At 37.7% G+C, this 22249-nt stretch overlaps 1 protein-coding gene across 1 annotated transcript; it reads left to right on the top strand.

Moving 5' to 3' along the window:
* The first annotated feature begins 658 nt into the window (after positions 1 to 658).
* Positions 659 to 9083, top strand: MRPS30 (mitochondrial ribosomal protein S30). The gene is made up of 5 exons (XM_043887764.1): positions 659 to 1280; positions 2867 to 3012; positions 4700 to 4805; positions 6160 to 6336; positions 8527 to 9083. The coding sequence occupies exons 1-5, from the start codon at positions 692 to 694 to the stop codon at positions 8814 to 8816; spliced, it is 1308 nt and encodes a 435-aa protein (XP_043743699.1). The 5' UTR covers positions 659 to 691; the 3' UTR covers positions 8817 to 9083.
* The last annotated feature ends 13166 nt before the right edge of the window (positions 9084 to 22249 follow it).

The following is a 22249-nucleotide window of genomic DNA, read 5'->3' as shown; positions in this document are numbered from 1 at the left end:
TTGAAATAATCATTGCTTTCAACACAATGCAAAACTTAAACACAATTCCTTAATAGTTTTTGTTTCCTTTTTTAAAAGCTAAACCCAAGTAAAAATATACTCCTCTTTTTGTGAATTATATCATTAAACAAACTACATATCAACTAGCATAGAGATTGATATGGAATTATTTTCCTAAAAATTAGCACTAGTCATCTATGAGTGATGCTTTCATCATTTGAAAAGTAAGCATGTATGAAAAAACTTGTTAGATCAGTATTTTCAATAACAGGTCTCAACTCCAAGAACAAAAATTGAAAAGTGATGTTATATCCAAAAATGAAACGAGCAAATTTAGCCAACGGAAAGAGGTTTCGCTGTAGAATGTTCCTAAAATGTTTCTGGCAAAAATTTTGCCGTTTCTAAACAAGCAGCATCCCCTATTTAAAAGTTTCACTCCTCCCCGCCACATCTCGGAAAACCTATCAGAGCACAAGTTCTTCCTTTCAACAACAAACTCCTAGGTTCACGAAACACCAAAGCTGTAGAAGCTCTATGATTGGCTAAGAAGTGAATGACGTAAGGTTTCTCAAGCCCACTAAGAATCGTCCGCCCCAAGACTGGCTCAGAGTCCACCTTCTGATTGGTCCTTACGGCAAGAAGGCAGGGACAATTGCTAAAGTTGACTTCTGGGAGCAAACCCCAGGAAAAGATGGCGGTGACCAAGTGCTGGAGGTTTGTGCTCCGTAGTCCAGGGCTGTCATTGCACACCGCGGCCGAGGCCGCCGTCACGGCTCCAGAAGTGACCGGCTCAGATGTCAAGGCGGCCCCAGTCGCGCGCTACCCGCCGATCGTGGCCTCCCTAACTGCCGACAGCAAGGCGGCACGGCAGCGGCGAGTGGAGCGATGGCAGGCCACAGTCCACGCGGCCAAGTCGGTGGACGAGAAGCTGCGAATTCTTACCAAGATGCAGTTCATGAAATACGTAGTTTACCCACAGACCTTCGCCCTGAACGCTGACCGCTGGTACCAGAGCTTCACTAAGACCGTGTTCCTGTCGGGGCTACCGCCGCCGCCTGCCCAGCCAGATCCGGAGCCCGCGCAGGTTCTGGACCTCGCTGCCCTTCGCGCCGCCGCCTGTGACTGCCTCCTGCAGGAGCACCTCTTTCTGCGGCGCAAGAAGCGTGCGCCCATCTACCAGGAACGCTACACCGTCGCCTCACCCTTCTTGAACCAACTGGTAGCTTCCCTCACCGGCTTGCTCAGCGCTTACAATCCGGTCCTGGCTGCCGCCGCCCTCGGTGAGCCTCGGGCAGCCTTTCGGGGCGGGGGAGGTGGGCATAGTAGGGGACCGGGGGTGCGTGCTAAGTCGCTTCCGTAGTGTCCTGCTTTTTGCTGCCTCATGGCCAGTAGTTCGCCAGGCTCCCCTGTCCGTGGAATTTTTCAGGCAAGAATACTGGAGTGGGTTGCGGTACCCTGCTCCAGGGGATCTTTCCCTCCCAGGGATGGGGCCGGCTCTCCTGCCTTCTACAGTGGCAGGCAGGTTCTTTACCACTAGCGCCACCTGGGAAGCCTGGTAAGGCATCTCTCTCTGGGCTAAATTTGCCCCCTCTTCATTTCTTTCTGCTTAGTCAGTTCTTTCCCAGTCCTTTCGCTCCTAGCTAGGGCTGCGTCCGGAGGCTGGGTTGTAGTGTCTGTACTTCCACTTACTAACTTATTACTGCTTAGTGAAGGTCCAGCCAAATGGAAGTGTAGTGTTGGTTAAGAGAAGGGGCTCCTAGAGAGCGTGACAGACCTGGGGTAGCCTTTTCGCTCTTCCACCAAAAAGTTACTGACCTTTTGGCGGTTTATAAGCCGATTTTGGCCTAGTTTTTCCTCATTTTCAAGGTGAGAATACGATAATTGTACTACTTGGTCATAGAACTGTTAAGATTAAAGATGGTATTGATTAAAATACCTAACGTATATTCAGTACTTTCTGTATGCCTGACCTTGTTTTGTATTTTATATGTGCCTAATTTTATACTTACAATAAATTTACAGTAGGTAGCACTGTTTTCATAAAAACCAAACAAACCCAAAGCACAGAGTCATAAAGTGTATTTAGTTAAATAACCTATTGCCGGTAGATTTGGAGGACAGGCTTCAAACCCAGTCATTTTGGGTTTCCAATAAACAGTCAACAACTTCTGTTTTACTGTTAAAAGCAGGCTTGAAAAATAATTAATGGATAGTATTTTAAAGATAAGTGTTTCTAAGGCTTTCATGATTTTGTATCTGCCACCCCTGTAGGTATCTTAATAAATATTTATTGAATTAATGTTACTATGACTGTAGGTGTGTGTTCAACTGAGTCTTGTACTGTGCTTGTTACTTCCCTGCCAGTTGGGAATGAAGTAGTCTCCAGGGAAGCATCACAGACTTTTGTTCATGATTGATGGCCTGGGAAAGTTGACATTCTGCCCAAGACCTAGGTTCCTCTTGTATGTAATGGAGATGATGACAATTATACATACCTTTGAGAGTTATTGTGAAGATTGAGTTAGTAATTCATGAGACAGCTATGACTCTTACTAAACTTTTTATATCTGGTGAGTGAGATTGCTGTTGCTCTTATTTTGTGTTTATCCTTAACTGAGAAACTTCTTTGGTCACAACGCTTAATGTACTGTGGCACAGGTAGATATTAACAGTTTAAGCATTATGTTTATGTTGTGATCGTTTATGTTATCACATAATTCAAACTTTAACTTACACCAAAGAGAAATTTTTGGTGTATTTTCAATTAGCACAGTTCTTGAATTCTGTATTGCTGAGCCTGGTATTCTGAGAATAACTAGATTTGTTCAGATTATCAGATAAAAATGTTTTGAATATCTTTCGATAGATTATAACCGCCCAGTTCACTTCTACTGGTTGCGAGGTGAAGAAATTATTCCTAGTGGTCATCGGAAAGGTCGAGTTGATGCTGTACGATACCAAATAAATGATAAACCACACAACCAAATTCGAATATCCAGACAGCTCCCTGAGGTAAGGATGTATTGCTTATGTGTCTGTTCACAGTTGAGGAGGAAGTATCAGCATGCTAGGTCAGTGGTCCCTAACTTTTTTGACACCAGGGACTGGTTTTTGTGGAAGACAGTCTTTCCCTGGACTTGGGGCAGGAGTTGGTGGGGAATGATTTTAGGATGATTCAAGTGTGTTACATTTATTGTGCACTTAATTTCTATTATTATTACGTTGTGATATATAATGAAATAACTATAGAACTCACCATCATGCAGAGTCGGTGGGAGCTCCGAGTTTGTTTGCCGCAACTAGACAGTCCCATCTGGGGGTGATGGGAGACCGTGCCTCCGAAAGCATGTGACTTATGTCCTGCTACTCTGTAATCTCGTTTTGCCTACTGTCACTGCAGAATACCCTGCTTCACAAAGATAGGATGTTGGAAATGGAGGTCGGCTTTTCAGGGCTTTTGTGGCAGTTTGATATTCTGCCTTGACTGAATATGGCAGGTTTGAAGTTGTCTCAAACATACTTTTAAGACCACTGTTGTTTGTGATCTCAGGCAGTATTGTGAGCAGCGGGGAGCAGCTGTATATACAGATAAGGCTTTGCTCACCTGCTACTCACCTCTTAATTTACAGCCTGGCTCCTGACAGGCCAGGAGCCAGTACCTGTCCGTAGCCCAGGAGTCGGGGTCCGCTGTGCTAGGTAATGGGTTAGGAAGGATAAAAAGCTTTGGGTAGAGCCCTTTCCTTTCAAGTGTATTTGGAGTACATCTCATCTGAAATGCTTTTTCAGCTTTTTAACTGTGTATTCTGCAGAGGTCAGATAATCATTTTAACTGAGGTTAGGCATCAGTTTATAGGACCATACCAATCTTTCCATTTTCTTAATACAAAAATACTGATGATAGTTTATGATTTTAATTTATAGTGAACTATCCTATCTCATTGTAAATTGAGGCATTTTAACAGCTAGAAGTATTCATTTTGTAGGTATCCAGTTCTTTTGGAGAAAACAAGTGTATTCTGAATGTTATCTGTTTATCCATGCAAGAGGTTGGCACATTTCTTCTGCAAATGTCCAAATAGTAAATATTTTAGGCTTTAGAGGCCATAAGTTTCTGTTGCAGTCTCAGTTCTTATGTAAAAATAGTACTGTACCATATGTAAATGAATTTATATGACTGTGTTCCAGTAAAACTTTATTTGGAAAAACAGTTAGCTGGCTAGATTTGGCCCATCTTTAGATGGTTGCTGCTGCTGCTGCTGCTGCTAAGTTGCTTCAGTCATATCTGACTCTGTGCAACCCAGTAGACAGCAGCCCACCAGGCTCTGTCGTCCCTGGGATTCTCCAGGCAAGAACACTGGAGTGGGTTGCCATTTCCTTCTCCAATGCATGAAAGTGAAAAGTGAAAGTGAAGTTGCTCAGTCATGTCTGACTCTTAGCGACCCCATGGACTGCAGCCTACCAGACTCCTCCATCCATGGGATTTTCCAGGCAAGAGTACTGGAGTGGGATGCCATTGTCTTCTCCCATCCATGGGATTTTCCAGGCAAGAGTACTGGAGTGGGATGCCATTGTCTTCTCCGTTAGATGGTAGAGTTTAATCATTTTGTAAATGCATCCCATTTTTAAGATTTTTTAACTGTTAAGAATGTAAATATATGCTAGTGTTGCTGTGAATTTACTTATGACTTTTTTCTTTAAGTTTGTGCCACTGGATTATTCTGTACCTGTAGAAGTCCCTGTTAAGAATTGTAAGCCAGACAAACTCCCATTATTCAAACGGCAATATGAAAATGCCATCTTTATTGGTAAGTTTCTCCTTTAATAATTGTATTCAGAGTGTCCTGTGCAAATTTGCATAACTAATTTTTGATGACCAAGAAGTTCAGCCTGTCCATGAACAATGTAACTTATCTCAGGTTGCAACATACCTGAAAATTGAAAGAAAATATTCTCTCAACTTAGCATTTAAAATTTTATGTTTCTACTGAATTACAGTATTTAAGGTTAAAAAACAGTTATAGTTTATGATTTAGCTTTACTCTATGAAAGTCTCTAGGTTTATGCATGTCTCTGCAAATGGCATAATTCTTTTCCTTTTTATGCTTGAGTAATATTCCATTGTGCACATGTGTGTGCACACACACATATACATGTACATATGTATATACACACACACACACACACCACATCTTCTTTATCTATTCCTTTGTTGAAGGATATTTAGGTTGCTTGCATATCCTGGCTTTTGTAAGTAGGGCTGCTATGAACATTAGGATGCATGTATCTTTTGGAATTCTGGTTTTCTCCAGATATGTGCCAAGGAGTTGGACTGCCGGGTCACAGGTAGTTCTGTTCTTAATTTTTTAAGGAACCTCCCTGCTGTTCTCCATAGTGAATATATCAATTTACATTCCCACCAACAGTGTAGGAAGGTTCCCCTTTCCACACGCCTTCAGCATTTATTGTTTGTATATTTTTTTGATGATGGCCATTTTGACTGATGTAGTACCTCACTGTAGTTTTCTTTTGCACTTCTCTAATAGTTGGTGATGCTGAGCATCTTTCCATGTGACTTTTGGCCATCTGTATGCCTTTGTTGGAGAAATGTCTATTTAGGTCTTCTGTCCATTTTTTTATTGGGTTATTTGTTTTTTGATATTGAACTGCATGAGCTAATTGTTTATTTTGGAGATTAATCCCATGATTATCTAACATGTTTTATCAGTCCTCTTTCAATCACTGTGGTGGTCTTGGAGAGTGAATTGTGGGGAACTTTTGGTTGAAAAGACTTTCCACTAAAATCAAGAATGTCAGCATTATAAAGGAAGTTTTTAAAGTTATGAAATGTTTGCATCCTTTGGTGAATATGACCAGGAGAAAAACAAAGCTCCCAATGATGACCAAGGAGTGTGAGAAAACTGACGTAATAGGGAATTATAAATTTTACATATATTCCTTTGACTGATGATAGCTGGCAGATTGTACTTTCAGGTGAAATTTTTTATAAACAATAAGTAAACCAAGCTTTTCATTCATGTATTTTGAGTGCTGATCATATAATGAGTAGAGAGATATATGTGTTTGAAGTAAATACTGAGGACATGTTTCTATATTACCTACTTGTGCATTTCATCTGAAATGTTTTTATTTTGCTTACAGGCACAAAGACAGCAGATCCACTCTGTTATGGACATACCCAGTTTCATCTGCTACCTGACAAATTAAAAAGGGAACGGCTTTTGAAACAAAACTGTGCTGATCAGATAGAAGTCATTTTTAGAGCTAATGCTATTGCAAGCCTTTTTGCTTGGACTGGAGCACAGGCTATGTATCAAGGTAAAACTAGTTTTATGGCATCAATGTTATTGGAAGACATTTTAATAATTTAGCAGGTCAAATTATTTTCTTTAGGTTAAAACGTAGGTAGAATCTTAACATTTTGAAAACTTGCATTGGCACACAATGCAGTTGTTTTAAAATCCATAATTAGATATTTTACATTTATAGTTGGTTAATGGAACTTTGGTAGTTACCCTCATCTTTTACTTTGACCATTTTTGTGTGAATGCATTTTTTTCTGATGATATTCTCAAACATTTCAAAGACTAGCTAACTGAATCAACTCTATAGATGATAACAGCTTTCTGAAACCAGAAAATGAACTGCTTTCATGGATTAAATTTTAGATTAAATCACAGTTATCATGTATAATTTCTTTGAGAACCATATCTAGGGTGTAGATTGGGAGACAGTTCATTCAGTTAATGGCTTATGGTTATCAGGCACTGTTGGCTTTGGAGATACAGTGTTGAATGAGAGAGATCCTGCTTTCCTGGAGCTTATATTGTAGTAGGGATAGTAAAAGATAGTAAACATGTAGTGTTTTTGAAAGTATTAATCACTTCAGTCATGTCCAACTCTATGTGACCCCATGGACTGTAGCCCGTCAGGCTCCTCTGTCATTTCTCCAGGCAAGAAAAGTTGAGTGGATAGCCGTTCCCTCCTTCAGGGAATGTTCCAACGAGTGGTGATGCTCTGAAGAGAATACACTAGATGAAGGGTAGAATGTGCATAGGGTGCAGGTATAAATGAGGCATGGGGCAGAATCACTTTAGACTTTTAGAGTTAATTCAGGGGAGGTCTCTAAAGACTTTCATTTGAACAGAGACCTGAAGGATGAGGAGCCGCCTCTGCATAAACTTGTGGGAAGGACACTTCCAGGCAAAGGGAATGACAGGTAGCTCTGAGGTAGGAAGAGACTTGACGTGTTCAAGGAGCAGATGAAGGCTGATGAAGAAAGGGAGTGGGAGAATGAGGATGGGGAGCTGGGGTGAGATAGAGGAAGCTGGGGGCATGTCACAGAGGACTTTCAGAGCCCATTGTGGACCACTTGACTTTTATTGCAAAACCAGAAGTAATATAATACATACTTAGGTTGCTCCTACTCCTATATAAACATCCAGGAGGAGTTTTAACAGTGATTTGATTATTGCCAGCCTTATCTTTTTTTTCCTCTGTATATATATTTTTAACCTCATACTCACAATTGTTGACTTATGTCTTTATAATAGAACTAAATAGATAAGAGTAGGAATACAAGTAGACAATCAGAAAAATTAAGAGGAAACTTTCTTAAAGATGTTAGAATGGTGTAGTTTATTCATAAAAAATAAAGTACTTTTTATATTATAATTAATTCTGTAATTAACAATACTGTTTATTGGCTGTCTTCGACGGGGGAGCCTCATGGGCTGCCATCTATGGGGTTGCATAGAGTCAGACATGACTGAAGTGACTTAGCAGCAACAGCAGCATTAAAGTTGATATAAAATATATATGTGGCAAAACTTACAACTTACTGTGTGGCCCTTGAATTTAAAAGTATTAAAGCCAGTCAACCTGTACCAAGAGACAGCCAGAAAATTTGAATAATAAAGATATTCAGATATCCTGGAACCTTATGATGACATAAAATACACTAGGCAAAATGAAAACAACTCATACAACTAATTTTGAAATATAAATTAAGACATAGAATTCATCTAATAACTAGCTACATGGTTGAAGTTCTTAGAAAGTCAAGGGTTTTTCTGAGGGCTTTTTTTTTTTGTAGATTTGGTGAAGTAAATGTCTGTAATGGTTCTTGGGTGGTAGATGCTGCTGGTATAAGGGAAATTCGAACATATTTAGGGTTGGTGAATAACGATGTGGAGACATCTGCATAAATGGAGCTCACTTCTCTTCTTAGGTGAAGTGAGCTAAGGTTGAGATCTGATGAAGTCCAAAGTTGTCGAAAAAGTGTATCATGAACTTTGGGGATCCTAGAATTCTGGAAGGAAATAGTTCTTGATGCAGAAATGGAATATAGGATTAGGGTGGAGAAGATAGCGAAAACATTGAGATCTTTAGAAATTTAGTAGGTAAAATATCCAGGTTATAGGGGTATTTTATGTCCTCTAGTGTGTGTATTTTGTTTTGGTAAAATATATTCTACATATAAGTTTCAGCATAACTTTTCTTCTACAGGATTCTGGAGTGAAGCAGACGTTACTCGACCTTTTGTCTCCCAGGGTGTGATCACAGATGGAAAATACTTCTCTTTTTTCTGTTACCAGTTAAACACTTTAGCACTGACTGCACAAGCTGATCAAGACAACCCTCGGAAAAATATATGTTGGGGAACACAAAGTAAGCCTCTTTATGAAACAATAGAAGATAATGATGTCAAAGGTTTTAATGATGACGTTTTACTTCAGTTAGTTCACTTTTTACTAAATAGACCAGAAGAAGAGAAAGCACAGCTGTTGGAAAATTAAGAAAAAACATTTGCTTTGGGACTCTGAGAATACTGAAATTTCACTGAAGGAACAGTAAAAGGAATTTTGGTAATGAGACTTCTGTCAGATATTAAATACATTGATTTTGAGACAAATGTTTCTTTATGTTAACCTGTGATTAGACCTTTCATTCTGCTCAAAATACAAAACTAAGAGATTTAATTTTAGATACAGTATGTTGATTAAAATAATTTCATTCATATGTGACTAACTGATGAGACCAATTGAATAATCTTCAATACTTGAGTTTAATTGCCTCTGTGTGTTTCTGTAACTTACTGCATACCACTCACTGCATGACAGGCCGGTAATCTGAGAAACAAGGAGTTGGGGCAAGGAAAAATGACTTTATTTGGAAAGCCAGCAAGCTGAGAAGATGACAGACTAATGTCCTAAAGAATGATTTTAATTTGAGGTAGAATTTTAGCTTTAATGCTAGGGAAGGAGGAGGGAAGCAGGGTGCCTGATCAGCTTATGGACCTTCTTCTGAATGGATGGTAATGAGATAATCTGGTGGTATTTTGGGAGTCAACATTATCAACCTGATTCCAACTTGGCTGGGGTCTCAGAATATTAACTATAACCCTCAAGGAGGAACTAAAGGTCTGTGACTTTGTTTTATGACTATGTATTATTTTGTCTTCATTTCGATTCAGCTCAGTCGCTTGGTCATGTCTGACTCTTTGTGACCCCATAAACCGCAGCACGCCAGGCCTCCCTGTACATCACCAACTCCCGGAGTTTACCCAGACTCATGTCCATGGAGTCGGTGATGCCATCCAACCATTTCATCCTCTGTCGTCCCCTTCTCCTCCAGCCCTCGATCTTTCCCAGCATCAGGGTCTTTTCAAATGAGTCAGCTCTTCGCATCAGGTGGCCAAAGTACTGGAGTTTCAGCTTCAACATCAGTCCTTCCAATGAACACCCAAGACTGATCTCCTTTAGGATGGACTGGTTGGATCTCCTTGCTGTCCAAGGGACTCTCGAGAGTCTTCTCCAACACTACAGTTCAACTGTATCAATTCTTCAGCTCAGGTTTCTTAATGGTCCAACTCTCACATCCATACATGACTACTGGAAAAACCATAGCTTTGACTAGACGGACCTTTGTTGACAAAGGAATGTCTCTGCTTTTTAATATGCTGTCTAGGTTGGTCATAACTTTCATTCCAAGGAGCAAGTGTCTTTTAATTTCATGGCTGCAATCACCATCTGCAGTGGTTTTAGAGCCCCCAAAAATAAAGTCTCACTGTTTCCACTGTTTCCCCATCTATTGGCCATGAAGTGACAGGACCGGATGCCTTGATCTTAGTTTTCTGAATGTTGAGCTTTAAGCCAATTTTTTCACTCTCCTCTTTCACTTTCATCAAGAGGCTTTTTAGTTCCTCTTCACTTTCTGCCATAAGGGTGGTGGTATCTGATTTTTCCTGGCAATCTTGATTCTAGCTTGTGCTTCTTCCAGCCCAGCGTTTCTCATGATGTACTATGCATATAAGTTAAATAAGCAGGGTGACGATATACAGCCTTGACGTACTCTTTTTCCTATTTGGAACCAGTCTGTTGTTCCATGTCCAGTTCTAACTGTTGCTTCCTGACCTGCATACAGGTTTCTCAAGAGGCAAATCAGGTGGTCTGGTATTCCCATCTCTTTCAGAATTTTCCACAGTTTATTGTGATCCACACAGTTAAAGGCTTTGGCATAGTCAATAAAGCAGAAATAGATGTTCCTATGGAACTGTCTTGTTTTCTTGATGATCCAGCAGATGTTGGCAATTTGATCTCTGGTTCCTCTGCCTTTTCTAAAACCAGCTTGAACATCTGGAAGTTCACGGTTCATGTATTGCTGAAGCCTGGCTTTGAGAATTTTGAGTATTACTTTACTAGCATGTGAGATGAGTGCAATTGTGTGGTAGTTTGAGCGTTGTCTTGCCTGACTATTTTTGCTTGTTTCTGCATTGTCTCACTCTCTGATTGAATTTGCTGTTTGGAACTCAGGGAAGGCCTTGGAGGCTAAAGGTTTTCTATAAATAAGAGATGGGGGATACAGGAGTTCTGTGCCCTGGAAGACTCCACAGGTCCTGCTCCATTTTCTGTGGCTTTAAAATATAAAGACAGTAATTCAAATGCTTGAGAATATGTACATGTTTTGTTTTTTCTTTTTAATATTGTTATAATAACATGGCACAGAATTTCAGATCCCTACACAAATCCCTTCAAAACATGAACAATATTTTGTACAAATAGGAAACTGACTCAAGGAAGTTAAAGTGACATTAATAAGGTTTCGCAGATGATGAGTAATATACCTGATGAATTATATGCAACTTAGATTCTTACACCTTAGAAATAACATTAATATATTTCTGCTAGTTGCATTCGTTCTGTCCCAAAGATTGGGAAGCTAGGTTTGTTATGTTTCAAAATCAGTTGTCAGTTGGTAAAATTGTTATTCTTGCTAATAATTAAGGTTCATCCAAAAATTACCTTTGTTGTTGCTCTTGGGTTTTTTTTTTTTTTTTTTTTTTGGCCATGCTGTGTGGCATTCAGGGTCTTAGTTCCTCAGCCAGGATAGAACCTATGTCTGCCTGCAGTGGAAGCGTGGAGCTCTAACCACTGTGGACTGCCAGGGAATTCCCCTAATTACATTTGTATAACCTTGTTAACACTTAATATTTTATATAACCTCTTTACTGTAGTTAATGACAAATGCTATTTTTCTTTCTTCTTCCTTCTCTCCTTTCCTCCCATTCTTTCAAGACAGAGGTCTTGGAAATGGACCACGTTATATGGAATAGATGCTTCATCTAGAAGGGGTTATTTACTGCAAAAGACTGCTAAACTGAAAGAATAATATTTGAAAGTTGTATTAATAATTCATTTCAGCCAAGTGCCTACTTTGTGATGCCTTGTGCTGAATGTTCCAGCTTTACTTTGATTTTTTTTTTGTAGAATGCCATGTATTTTCACTCCACCAGTCTTTTATTTAATCTGTTTCCAGAGCTTGGAATATGTTTTCTACCCTTGGTCCTGTTTGTTCCAAGTTGGATATTGCATTCTCATTCATCCTTCTTTAAAAAAAAAAAAAAAAAAAACAGGTGTAGACGGCACAACCTTATCAAGCTCCAAATAAAATATCCCTTGGTCTGGGCTCTCACTTTCTAACTAATTGAACCTTGGGCAATTTGAGTTACCATCGTTGATTTCTGCTTCCATAAAACAGAGTAATCTCACAAACTTGTCTAAACAGATTGCATTTAATTGTCCCATCCATTGCATACTTCTCCCTCTGTGGTAGCACCTGTTTTACTCTTTCACAACAATTTTTCTCATTACCGGTGATGTAGAACACATGTATTACACATACACACCTATGCATACATGTCAGGACTTCAAATAGCTCTTACTATATTCTAGAGCGTTTAGATACTTTATTGATATCAGCTCATTTAATCATCACAAAAATTTCATGAGCTAGGTGCTATTATTCTCATTTTGCAGATGTATTACACAGAGAGTACAACAACTTATTGAAGATCACACAACTAGAAAGAGACAGATTAGAATTTGAACCAAGGTGTTCTGACTCCAGAGTCTGTGGTAGATACTCTCCAGTGTATCTATAGATACACTATAGATCTAGTCACTGCTGCAGCGGTACATCAGTGATATAAATTCAGATAAAGGAAATGTTAATTCTGACTGACATGGATCCTAGGAACTTTCCTTGGAGAAAGTAGCATTTGAATTGGTTCTTCATAGATGGCATTTTTCAAAAACAGGAGGAAGAGTAAGTGGATAGGTCTGTGAATGAAGGTGAAAGGTTCAAGATTTACCTGGGAATTTGGTGTTTACTTGGTTTACCCCAAATAGGGTGTTTTCTAAAAGCTTTTCCAGAAAAAAAGTTGTTTACTAAGAAACAAAATCTAACTGGTGTCATATTTGCATATAACACAACATTAGGGAACAATGTAGCCTTGCTAAGTCGCTTCAGTTGTGTCTGACTCTTTTTCGTGTCTGACTCTTTGCAACCCCGTGGACTGTAGCCTGCCAGGCTCCTCTGCCCATGGGATTCTCCAGGCAAGAATACTGGAGTGGGTTGCCATTTCCTTCCCCAAGGCATCTTCCTAACCCAGGGATTTAACCTGAGCCTCTTTCTTCCCTGTGTTGGCAGGCGGGTTCTTTACCACTAGTGCCACCTGGGAAGCCCCAATATATAGATAGGTTAGGACAGTTGAAAAAATGTCAGAACATCCAAGTCTCTTACACATTTATTAAAAATGTAGTTGATTATCACGTGATTTAATAGAGGAACCAATGAATGGAGAATTCAAAATGAATAAATGTAATGAGTATACAAAGTTGTACTAGGCAAAAGTAAGCATAAAGCAGGGTGAGCACCTAAATTTCCAACAATTCAACGCAACAAAAAGAATCTAGTGTTAAAATGTCATTTTGTGTTACAGATTGTAGTCAGTGTGTGAAATGTTAGTCTTAAGAAGTTGAAGTAACTAAAAATGAGGAATAATTAGTAAAGTTGACTTAATAAAATTTGGTATCTTACAAACAAAATAGGCCTTTTAAAATGTGATAGAATATGTATACAAAATTATTTAGTAGACCACAGAAAGTGTCAGAAATTCTCAAAAACAGGAATCATACAAGTCATGAACTCTGCATCACAGTATATTCAGAAATTACTAATATAGTTTTAAATCGGAGACACCTAATCATTTGAAAGTAAAAGTATATACATAAATGATTATTGCTTGCACCAAATATTCAATATAAAACTCTCCTAGAGCTATATTACAGTCTAAAAATGAAAGCTAGTTATCTTACCTTTTCATTTATGTCAGATGTACTTTTATATAATCTGGACTATGGTACCTTTCCTATGCTTTGTACAAGAAAGTGTTGTATTAGTGTAAGTAAAACTTTAGACTGAAATGCAAATCCTGTCTTAAAAACTAGTTGGATACAGCCAAAGTTATTTTGAATATATTTACTCCTAGGAATACATGAAGGTATGTAAGAGAATCACTGAATAAATATAACCCACCTTCTTTTTGCAGTTGTCAACTTACTTTGTTTTAATACCTGGAAAAACTATTTTTCTATTAACACATATGGAGTAGAATGGGTAAAGCCACATACATTTTAAAAGATAAAACATGAAGTACAAAGAAATGTTTACTAATCTCAACTCTGGGAGAGCATCATAACCTTGCTTTATAGTCTTATATTTGAAGCCTGCTCACTAGTGTACTTAATGGCAAGCTTATAATGTTATGTGTTTATTTACAGTAAGGAAATAAAACCAACATTTGCTAGAAGAGTTTTAAAAAACTAAAGAAAATCAGAAGAAAATTAAATGTAGAAGACAGTGAATTGAAAGAACAGACTTGACAAGTAGATGCAATAACTGGTTCTTTATCCTAGCCCTCCAGTGTCAGGAAAAGAGTTACTATTGTAGCAAATCCAATCAAGAGGAAAAAAAGGAAACGTTTAGAATTGGAAAAGGGAAAGTAATACACTTGATGGAGTCTCTAGATAGATAACAATCTTGGATATTTTTGCCTGAGAAATGAAATGATTGAGTACAAATAGAAAACTTAAATGGAGCATGGAAGAAATGGAAAATACTTCTAAGATACCCTCTGACAAGGCTTCAGAACAATACAATTTATCTGTGAATTCTTTAAAATTTTCATGAAGTAAACTTCAAATTTGGAGTGCTACCCAATTTATTTTTATTAACTCATCTCAACTAAAAAAAAAAAACCAAAAATGCACATTTAGAAATCCCATACACTTCTGAATGTATAAATTTAGAAATCCTAAATAAAATGCCACATTACCGAATTCAACAGTAATTTAAAAATCCACCCTGATAGGGTAGAGTTACGAAACTTGGTACTGGATTGATGTATAGAAATATGCTAATAGCAAACTTTAGTAGATCAATGCAAAAAAATACGGCTTTTGATAAAATTCGTATTCTTGTTTAAAAAGGCAAAAATGGGTAAGTATTAATAGAAGGATATTTCAATTAGTCAACCCACAATAGATGTTTAATGGTGAACAGTACCTGTTGTTCCTATTAAAGTCTGCTAGTTTAGATAAAACTGCCAGCTTTGACCTTTATGTGTCTCATTTGCTGATTCACACCAGGTGTCTAGAATCATATAAGTAAACACTCAAGAGTTTGTTGAGGGACTTCCCTGGTGGTCCAGTGGATAAGACTTCACCTTCCAATGCAGAGGGTACAGGTTCTATCTCTGATTAGGAAGTTAAGATCCCACATATCTCACAGCCAAAAAACCAAAACAAAACAAGCAATATAACAAATTCAATAAAGGCTTTAAAACATGGTCTCCATCAAAAAAATCTTCAGAAGTTTGTTGCATAGATGTGAATTAATGAACTTAAGGTAGTCAATCTTTCAAGTTTGAAATCAGGTATACCTCATTTATTTAGTTTTTTTAATCTCAGCAAAGTTGCACAGTTTTCTTTATGAAGATTTCCTCACATTTCATATATAGGCCTAAATTTTTGTGTAATTGAGAATGAATTTTTCATTTTATAGCTTTTATAGCTTCAAAAATGGCTTTGTAATAGCTACTGTTGATTGCTATACATTTATTTTGTGAAAGGCTCATTTAATTAGCTCATTAACTCAGGAATTTTAAGGTTGAGTGTCATGAGGTACATAGGTCCAATTGATCTTGGGTTCCTCTGAAGCTGCTTACCAGCACAGGTCATCATTAACCTTCATGTAGTAAAATCACTGGACAGTTCTCTGACTTGACTTTAATGAATGACTTGACTTTAATGAAGGGGTGAATGACTACCCCTTCATTCTTAGAGTGGTGTCTTTTATTGCCTTCAATGGAACATATTCTGTTTTCTTCCTATCTCTTGGACCATTCTTTCACGTCTCTCTGCTGTTCTTCTAATTTTTGTTTAAATATTTATATACCTCAGACTTCTGCTCTAGGCTCCATCTTTTTTTATTCATAATCTTTCCTTAGATGACCTTATCAAGTTTCACAGATTTAAATATGTTTATAAGCACATTAAAAATTGCAATATGATTTCAGTTTTGTGTTTCATAGCTGAACTGTTAACATCACCACTGTAACTGAATAGGCCTGGTGATTAAAATTAGGGTGATTTTTCCCTAATTTTTCAGTTTCATAAGTTTCCCAGAAAATACATATTTTTAAAAATAAAAATTCATTTTAGCTCAAAAAACTAGTTCTCTTTCTTGACTTGACTCTAATATGGAACCACCATCTTATGTCAATTTGCACTCCATCAGAAACAACTTTATTATGAAATTATATTTGAAAAAGCATTTCTTGAATATATGTTACTTAAGAAAATTTTATTCAGTAAAATTCAAGTGTTTCATCATACATATATTTAACTTACTCTTAAGTAGTTGGTTCCTGTAAACAGAAAACTTAGTTAATGGACACAGCAGAAGGGCTAGTTACTAGACAGAGTGCCTGAAGACCTATGGATGGAGATTCCTAACATTGTACAGGAGACATTGACCAAAATCATCCCAAAGAAAAAGAAATGCATGAAGGCAAAGTGGCTGTCCGAGGAGACTTTACAAATAGCTGAGGAAAGAAGAAAAGTGAAAGACAAGGGAAAGATACATCCAACTGAATGCAGAGTTCCAGAGAATAGCAAGGAGAGATAAGAAGGCCTTAAATGAACAATGCAAAGAAATAGAGGAAAATAGAATGGGGAAGACTATAGAGATCTCTTCAAGAATATTGGAGATATCGAAAGAACATTTCATGCAAGGATGGGCATGATAAAGTCCAGAAACAGTAAAGACCTAACAGAAGGAGAAGAGATTAAGAACAGGTGGCAAGAATACATAGAAGAACTATACAAAAGAGATGTTAATGACCTGGGAAACCACAATGGTGTAGTCACGCACCTAGAGCCAGACATCCTGGAGTGTGAAGTCAAGTGGGCCTTAGGAAACATTACAATGAACAAAGCTAGTAGAGGTGATGGAATTCCAGCTAAACCACTTAAAATCCTAAAAGATGATGTTGTTAAAGTACTGCACTCAATATGTCAGCAAATTTGGAAAACTCAACAGTGGCCACAGGACAGGAAAATGTCAGTTTTCATTGCAGTCCCAAAGAAGGGCAATGCCAAAGAATGTTCATACTACTATACAATTGAACTCATTTCACATGCAAGGTAAAGCTCAAAATTCTTCAAGCTAAACTTTAACAGTATGTGAACTGAGAACTTCCAGATATACAAGCTGAGTTTAAGGAAAAGAGGAACCAGATATCAAATTGCCAGCATTTGCTGGATCTGGAGAAAGCAAGGGAATTCCAGAAAAACATTTCTATTTCTGCTTCATTGACTACACTAAAACCTTTGACTATGTGAATCAAAACAAACTGTGGAAACTTTGTAAAGAGATGGGAATACCGGACCACAGATGGGAATACCAGACCACCTTACCTGTCTCCTGAGAAACCCATATGCCAGTTTTGTACTGGCATACAGAACCGAATATGGAACAACTGGCTGGTTCAAATTTGGGAAAGGAGTACGTCAAAGTTGTATATTGCTACTCTGTTTATTTATATGCAGTATATCATGCAAAATGCCAGGTTCGATGAATAACAAGCTATTATCAAGATTGCCAGGAGAAATGTCAACAACCTCAGATATGCAAATAATACCACTCTAATGGCAGAAAGTGAAGAGAAACTAAGTAGTCTCTTGAGGGTGAAAGAGGAGAGTGAAAAAGCTGGCTTAAAACCCAACATTGAAAAACTAAGATCATGGCATCTGGTTGCATTTCTTCATGGCAAATAGAAAAGTAAAAGGTGGAGGCAGTGACAGATTTTTTTCTTGGGCTCTAAATCAGTGTAGATGGTGACTCCAGCCATGAAATTAAAAGATGCTTGCTCCTTGGAAGAAAAGCTATGACAAACCTAGATAACATATTGAAAGGCAGAGATGTCACTTTGCCCACAAAGGTCCCTATGGTCAAAGATAGTTTTTTTCAGTAGTCATGTATGAATGTGAGAGTTGTACTGTAAAGAAGGCTGAGCACCGAAGAACCGATGCTTTCAAATTGTGTGGTGAAGGGAGCTCTTGAGAGTCCCTTGAACTGCAAAGAGATCAAACCAGTCTGTCCTAAAGGAAATCAACCGTGACTATTTGTTGGAGGGACTGATGCTGAAGCTCCAATATTTCAGCCATCTGATGCAAAGAGCTGACTCATTGGAAAAAACTTTGATGCTGGGACAGATTGGAGGTAAAAGGAGAAGGGGGCAGCAGCAGATGAAATGGTTAGAAAGCATCATCAACTCAGTGGACATGAATCTGAGCAAACTCTGGGAGATAGTGGAGGACAGGCAAGGAGTTGAAGAGGACTTTAGTGACTGAACAATAACAAGAGACACAAAAACCTTAGATTTTTTTCTTCAGATATTTTAATAGACCAGTCAGATTAATTGCTATACATACTGTATTTTATGTTAAGTTCTAGCCCATTGTGGATAATGGTTAAATTAAATGTGAGTTAAGGTTAATTCACATAAATATATTAGGAGAAATAATTTTTAACTACTTATTATAAAAGTTGGGAAAACTGTGGCTTTGGATATAGGCAGGAAAAAATAAGAAAAGGAAGATTAATGGGAAAAATTGCTACAGAGAATATTTAGAATAGAAATAAAAAGCCCACAAGTGTATAATATTGACATTGGTCAATATTTGATTGGGCAAGTTTGAATTTCTTATGAAAGGCCTTAGTATTCCAAAGTTTGGTTAAATAGTTTCATTAAGTCAAACAACAAAAGCAATAAAAAAAATTAAAACCAAGGAGTATTAAGACACTCCACAAAGGGTGAAAATTATAGGTAATAATATTCCAAATGTACAGACATGGTCACTGTCTCAGTGTGTAATAAGCATAGTATAGATTAATATACAGCAATAGTTGCCATCCAAATAAGCTTATCTCTTCATTAACTATAGCTTATCAGACTATATAGCTTTAAGAGTATTCTGATAATTTGCCTGCTTTAAATAAAATGTTCTGGACATCATCTTTAGTACAAAATGAACCTCCATTTCTTGATCACATTTCTTTGTTTTTTTTTTCCCCCTTTATGTAAAAACACCAACTTCTGTTTCAGATCTTGATTACATTTTGTGTTACTGTCATCCTACACAGTTCTGCTTTTCACTACAAAACGTCTGTTAATAATTTTCGACACTTGAAATTGGCTTCTAAAACATTTATAATAGTTTGGACATAAGTTTGAGGTTTAATGTGTAGGTTGTATTTTGGCTTTTTTGCATTTTTAAAAGGTAATTATGGTTATAAGATAATTTGATTTATTTTCAAAATTATGTTAAGTCAAAGTGGCTCAGTCGTCTCCAACTCTTTGCAACCCCATGGACTATCCAGTCCATGGAATTCTTCAGGACAGAATCCTGGAGTGGGTAACATTTCCCTTCTCCAGGGGATCTTCCCAATGCAGAGATCGAACCCAGGTTTCCCGCATTGCAGGTAGATTCTTTACCAGCTGAGCCACAGGGGGAGCCCAAGAATACTGGAATGGGTAACCTATCCCTTCTTCAGCAGATCTTCCCAATCCAGGAATCAAACCGTGGTCTCCTGCTTTGCAGCCTGATTCTTTACCAACTGAGTTAAAAGAGAAGCCCTTCCAAAATTATATAAAGGAACTGCCACTGGACTTAAAAGGCAAGGAATGTCTTCTCCGGTGGCTCAGTGGTAAAGAATCCATCTGCCAACACAGGAGATGCAAGTTCAATCCCTGGGTTGAAAAGATCCTCTGGAGAAAGAAATGGCAACCCATTCCAGTATTCTTGCCTTGAGAATTCCATGGACAAAGGAGACTGGCAGTCCATAGGGTTACATAGAGTCAGATACAGCTTAGTGACTAGCAACAGCAACAGTGTTCTCTGAGAATGAATTGATGGGAAGCCCAAGATTATACATGCAATTGAGAGCTCATTTGTCTTTTTTACCTCTTTAGCTTTTGGACACAGTAAATTAAGTTTTACATTGGTGACATATAGCAAAAACATGTATCAACCAGTTTAGAAATGATGAAGGCAGAAGAAAGTAACCAATTTTTATTCTCAAATAGATAACTGTATAAATGATTAGAAGCTTGATGCTTCTAATCTAATATTTTAATTCAAGCACACACTTTTGGAATGTTTTTATAAAAATTGTGAATTGATACAAAGATATTCAAACCTTTAGTGTTTTTTAAGATGTGATATATATAAAATAGCAATTATTATATTCATTTTTGCTATGGCCTTATGACCTTATTTATCTTGTAGAGATATATAAGATGCAGAAATATGTAACCAAGTAGCTTTATAAATGAGCTGTCTGTACTTTTTATCATTTTAATTCTAAGTTTGAATTACTGCAAACTGTCATGATCTTAGGAAAATGAAAACTTACTCATGGAAAGTACTTCTCTGGGTCTTCAGTTCATATAAAACTTGACCTTTATTTTCAAACTAGCAATAGTTTTGTTATAAGCGCTTTATTAGGATCTCCAGAACCATTCCAATAAGTTTACTCTCTTAATCCTTAACCAATCATTCAGTCAGTCAGTTCAGTTGCTCAGTCATGTCTGACTCTTTCCGAGCCCCATAGACTGCAGCACGCCAGGCTTCCCTGTACATCACCAATGCCCGGAGCTTGCTCAAACTCATGTCCATCAAGTCAGTGATGCCATCCAACCATCTCGTCCTCTGTCGTCCCCTTCTCCTCCCACCTTCAATCTTTCCTAGCATCAGGGTCTTTTCAAATGCGTAGGTTCTTCACATCAGGTGGCCAAAGTATTGGAGTTTCAGCTTCAGCATCGGTCCTTCCAATGAATATTCAGGACTAATTTCCTTTAGGATTGACTGCTTAGATTTCCTTGCAGTCCAAGGGACTCTCAAGAGTCTTCTCCAACACCACAGTTCAAAAGAACTAATTCTTTGGTGCTCAGCTTTCTTTATAGTACAACTCTCACATCCATACATGACTACTGGAAAAACCATAGCTTTGACTAGACAGACCTTTGTTGGTAAAGTAATGTCTCTGTTTTTTAATATGCTGTCTTAGTTGGTCAAAGCTTTTCTTCCAAGGACCAAGTGTCTTTCAATTTCATGGCTGCAGTCACCAGCTGCAGTGATTTTGGAGCTCCCAAAAATAGTCTCTCACTGTTTCCATTGTTTACCCATCTATTTGCCATGAAGTGATGGGACTAGATGCCATGATCTTAGTTTTGTTAGTGTTGAGTTTTAAGCCAACTTTTTTACTCTCCTCTTTCACTTTCATCAAGAGGCTCTTTAGTTCTTTGCTTTCTGCCATAAGGATGGTGTCATCTGTGTATCTGAGGTTACTGATATTTCTCCCAGCAATTAATCATTAATCAATATGAAAGAAGGTGGGCAGGACTTAAATCAGAATGGGCATCAGGGATAATTTAGTTTAGCAGCTGAGTACTATTTATGCCATTAATCTTTACCACACATGGTGTTGAGTCTTTTTGTTTTAGTTGCAATATTAAAAAGGAGAGGGGTTATAAAACATTCAGCTTTCAAGTTCTTTTGAAAAATAGTAAAATCTGGTGACTCTAGATTTACACTCTTGTGTGTTTACAATAGACAGGTGCTGGAAATTGTCTGCTTTGTTTCCCTGTAGAGCAGACATACAGTGTCCAGTTTGCCACAGTCCTGTAGCTCCTCATTTCTCCTCTGTTTACTTGCCAACATCATCCATTATACTTAACTAATTTGTGTTAATGTTTTATCCATGAATCTTTGAGTTTATGACACCTGAAGTCCAGATTACTATTAAGAACTTGTATTATCAGTGGTCAAATTTAACCTTTATAATTGCCTCTTAGGCTTTAGAAGTCTTTGTTTTCTATCAACAGACATTATAGCAATGATAAATTGAATTCAAATGAGTTCAATTTCATTTGAGATAATTAATTGAAACCTGATCTTTTAATAAAAGAAGTTACCTGGCAAAATATATGAACTTACATTCCATATATCTGCTAAATGAAAGGCAAAGAAACCTGACTTGTTTTGTTTTGACAGTTTATTAATCATGAGTTTAAGAGAAATCTTATCCATTTCTGTGGAACCAAAGTTGCCAACCAGAGAATGTTTGGACACTATACGGAGTATTTTGTTGAGTTGTCTGCAGTACCATCCTCACCAGTTGTGGAAGAATGGTTAGGATGCTCTTACAGAGTTGAGCCCTTATCAGACTAGAGAAGAGGCCCAAATGGCAATCAAACACAAACTGGTTACAAAGCTAAGAATTAACCCATTAAAAAACAAAAATAGAAGAAACCTTTGACTTC

The sequence above is a fragment of the Cervus elaphus genome, chromosome 25 (genome assembly GCF_910594005.1).
Source record: "Cervus elaphus chromosome 25, mCerEla1.1, whole genome shotgun sequence".
In the NCBI taxonomy this organism is placed as follows: Eukaryota; Metazoa; Chordata; class Mammalia; order Artiodactyla; family Cervidae; genus Cervus; species Cervus elaphus.
Note: the sequence above shows the minus strand (reverse complement) of the source record. Positions and strands in the feature narration are given on the sequence as shown.

Coding starts and splice junctions, on each gene's coding strand:
- MRPS30 (XM_043887764.1), top strand. CDS start 692: ATGGCGGTGACCAAGTGCTGGAGGTTTGTGCTCCGTAGTCCAGGGCTG. Junction 4,806..6,159: donor TGAAAATGCCATCTTTATTG/GTAAGTTTCTCC, acceptor TTTTGCTTACAG/GCACAAAGACAGCAGATCCA. Junction 6,337..8,526: donor AGCACAGGCTATGTATCAAG/GTAAAACTAGTT, acceptor TTTCTTCTACAG/GATTCTGGAGTGAAGCAGAC.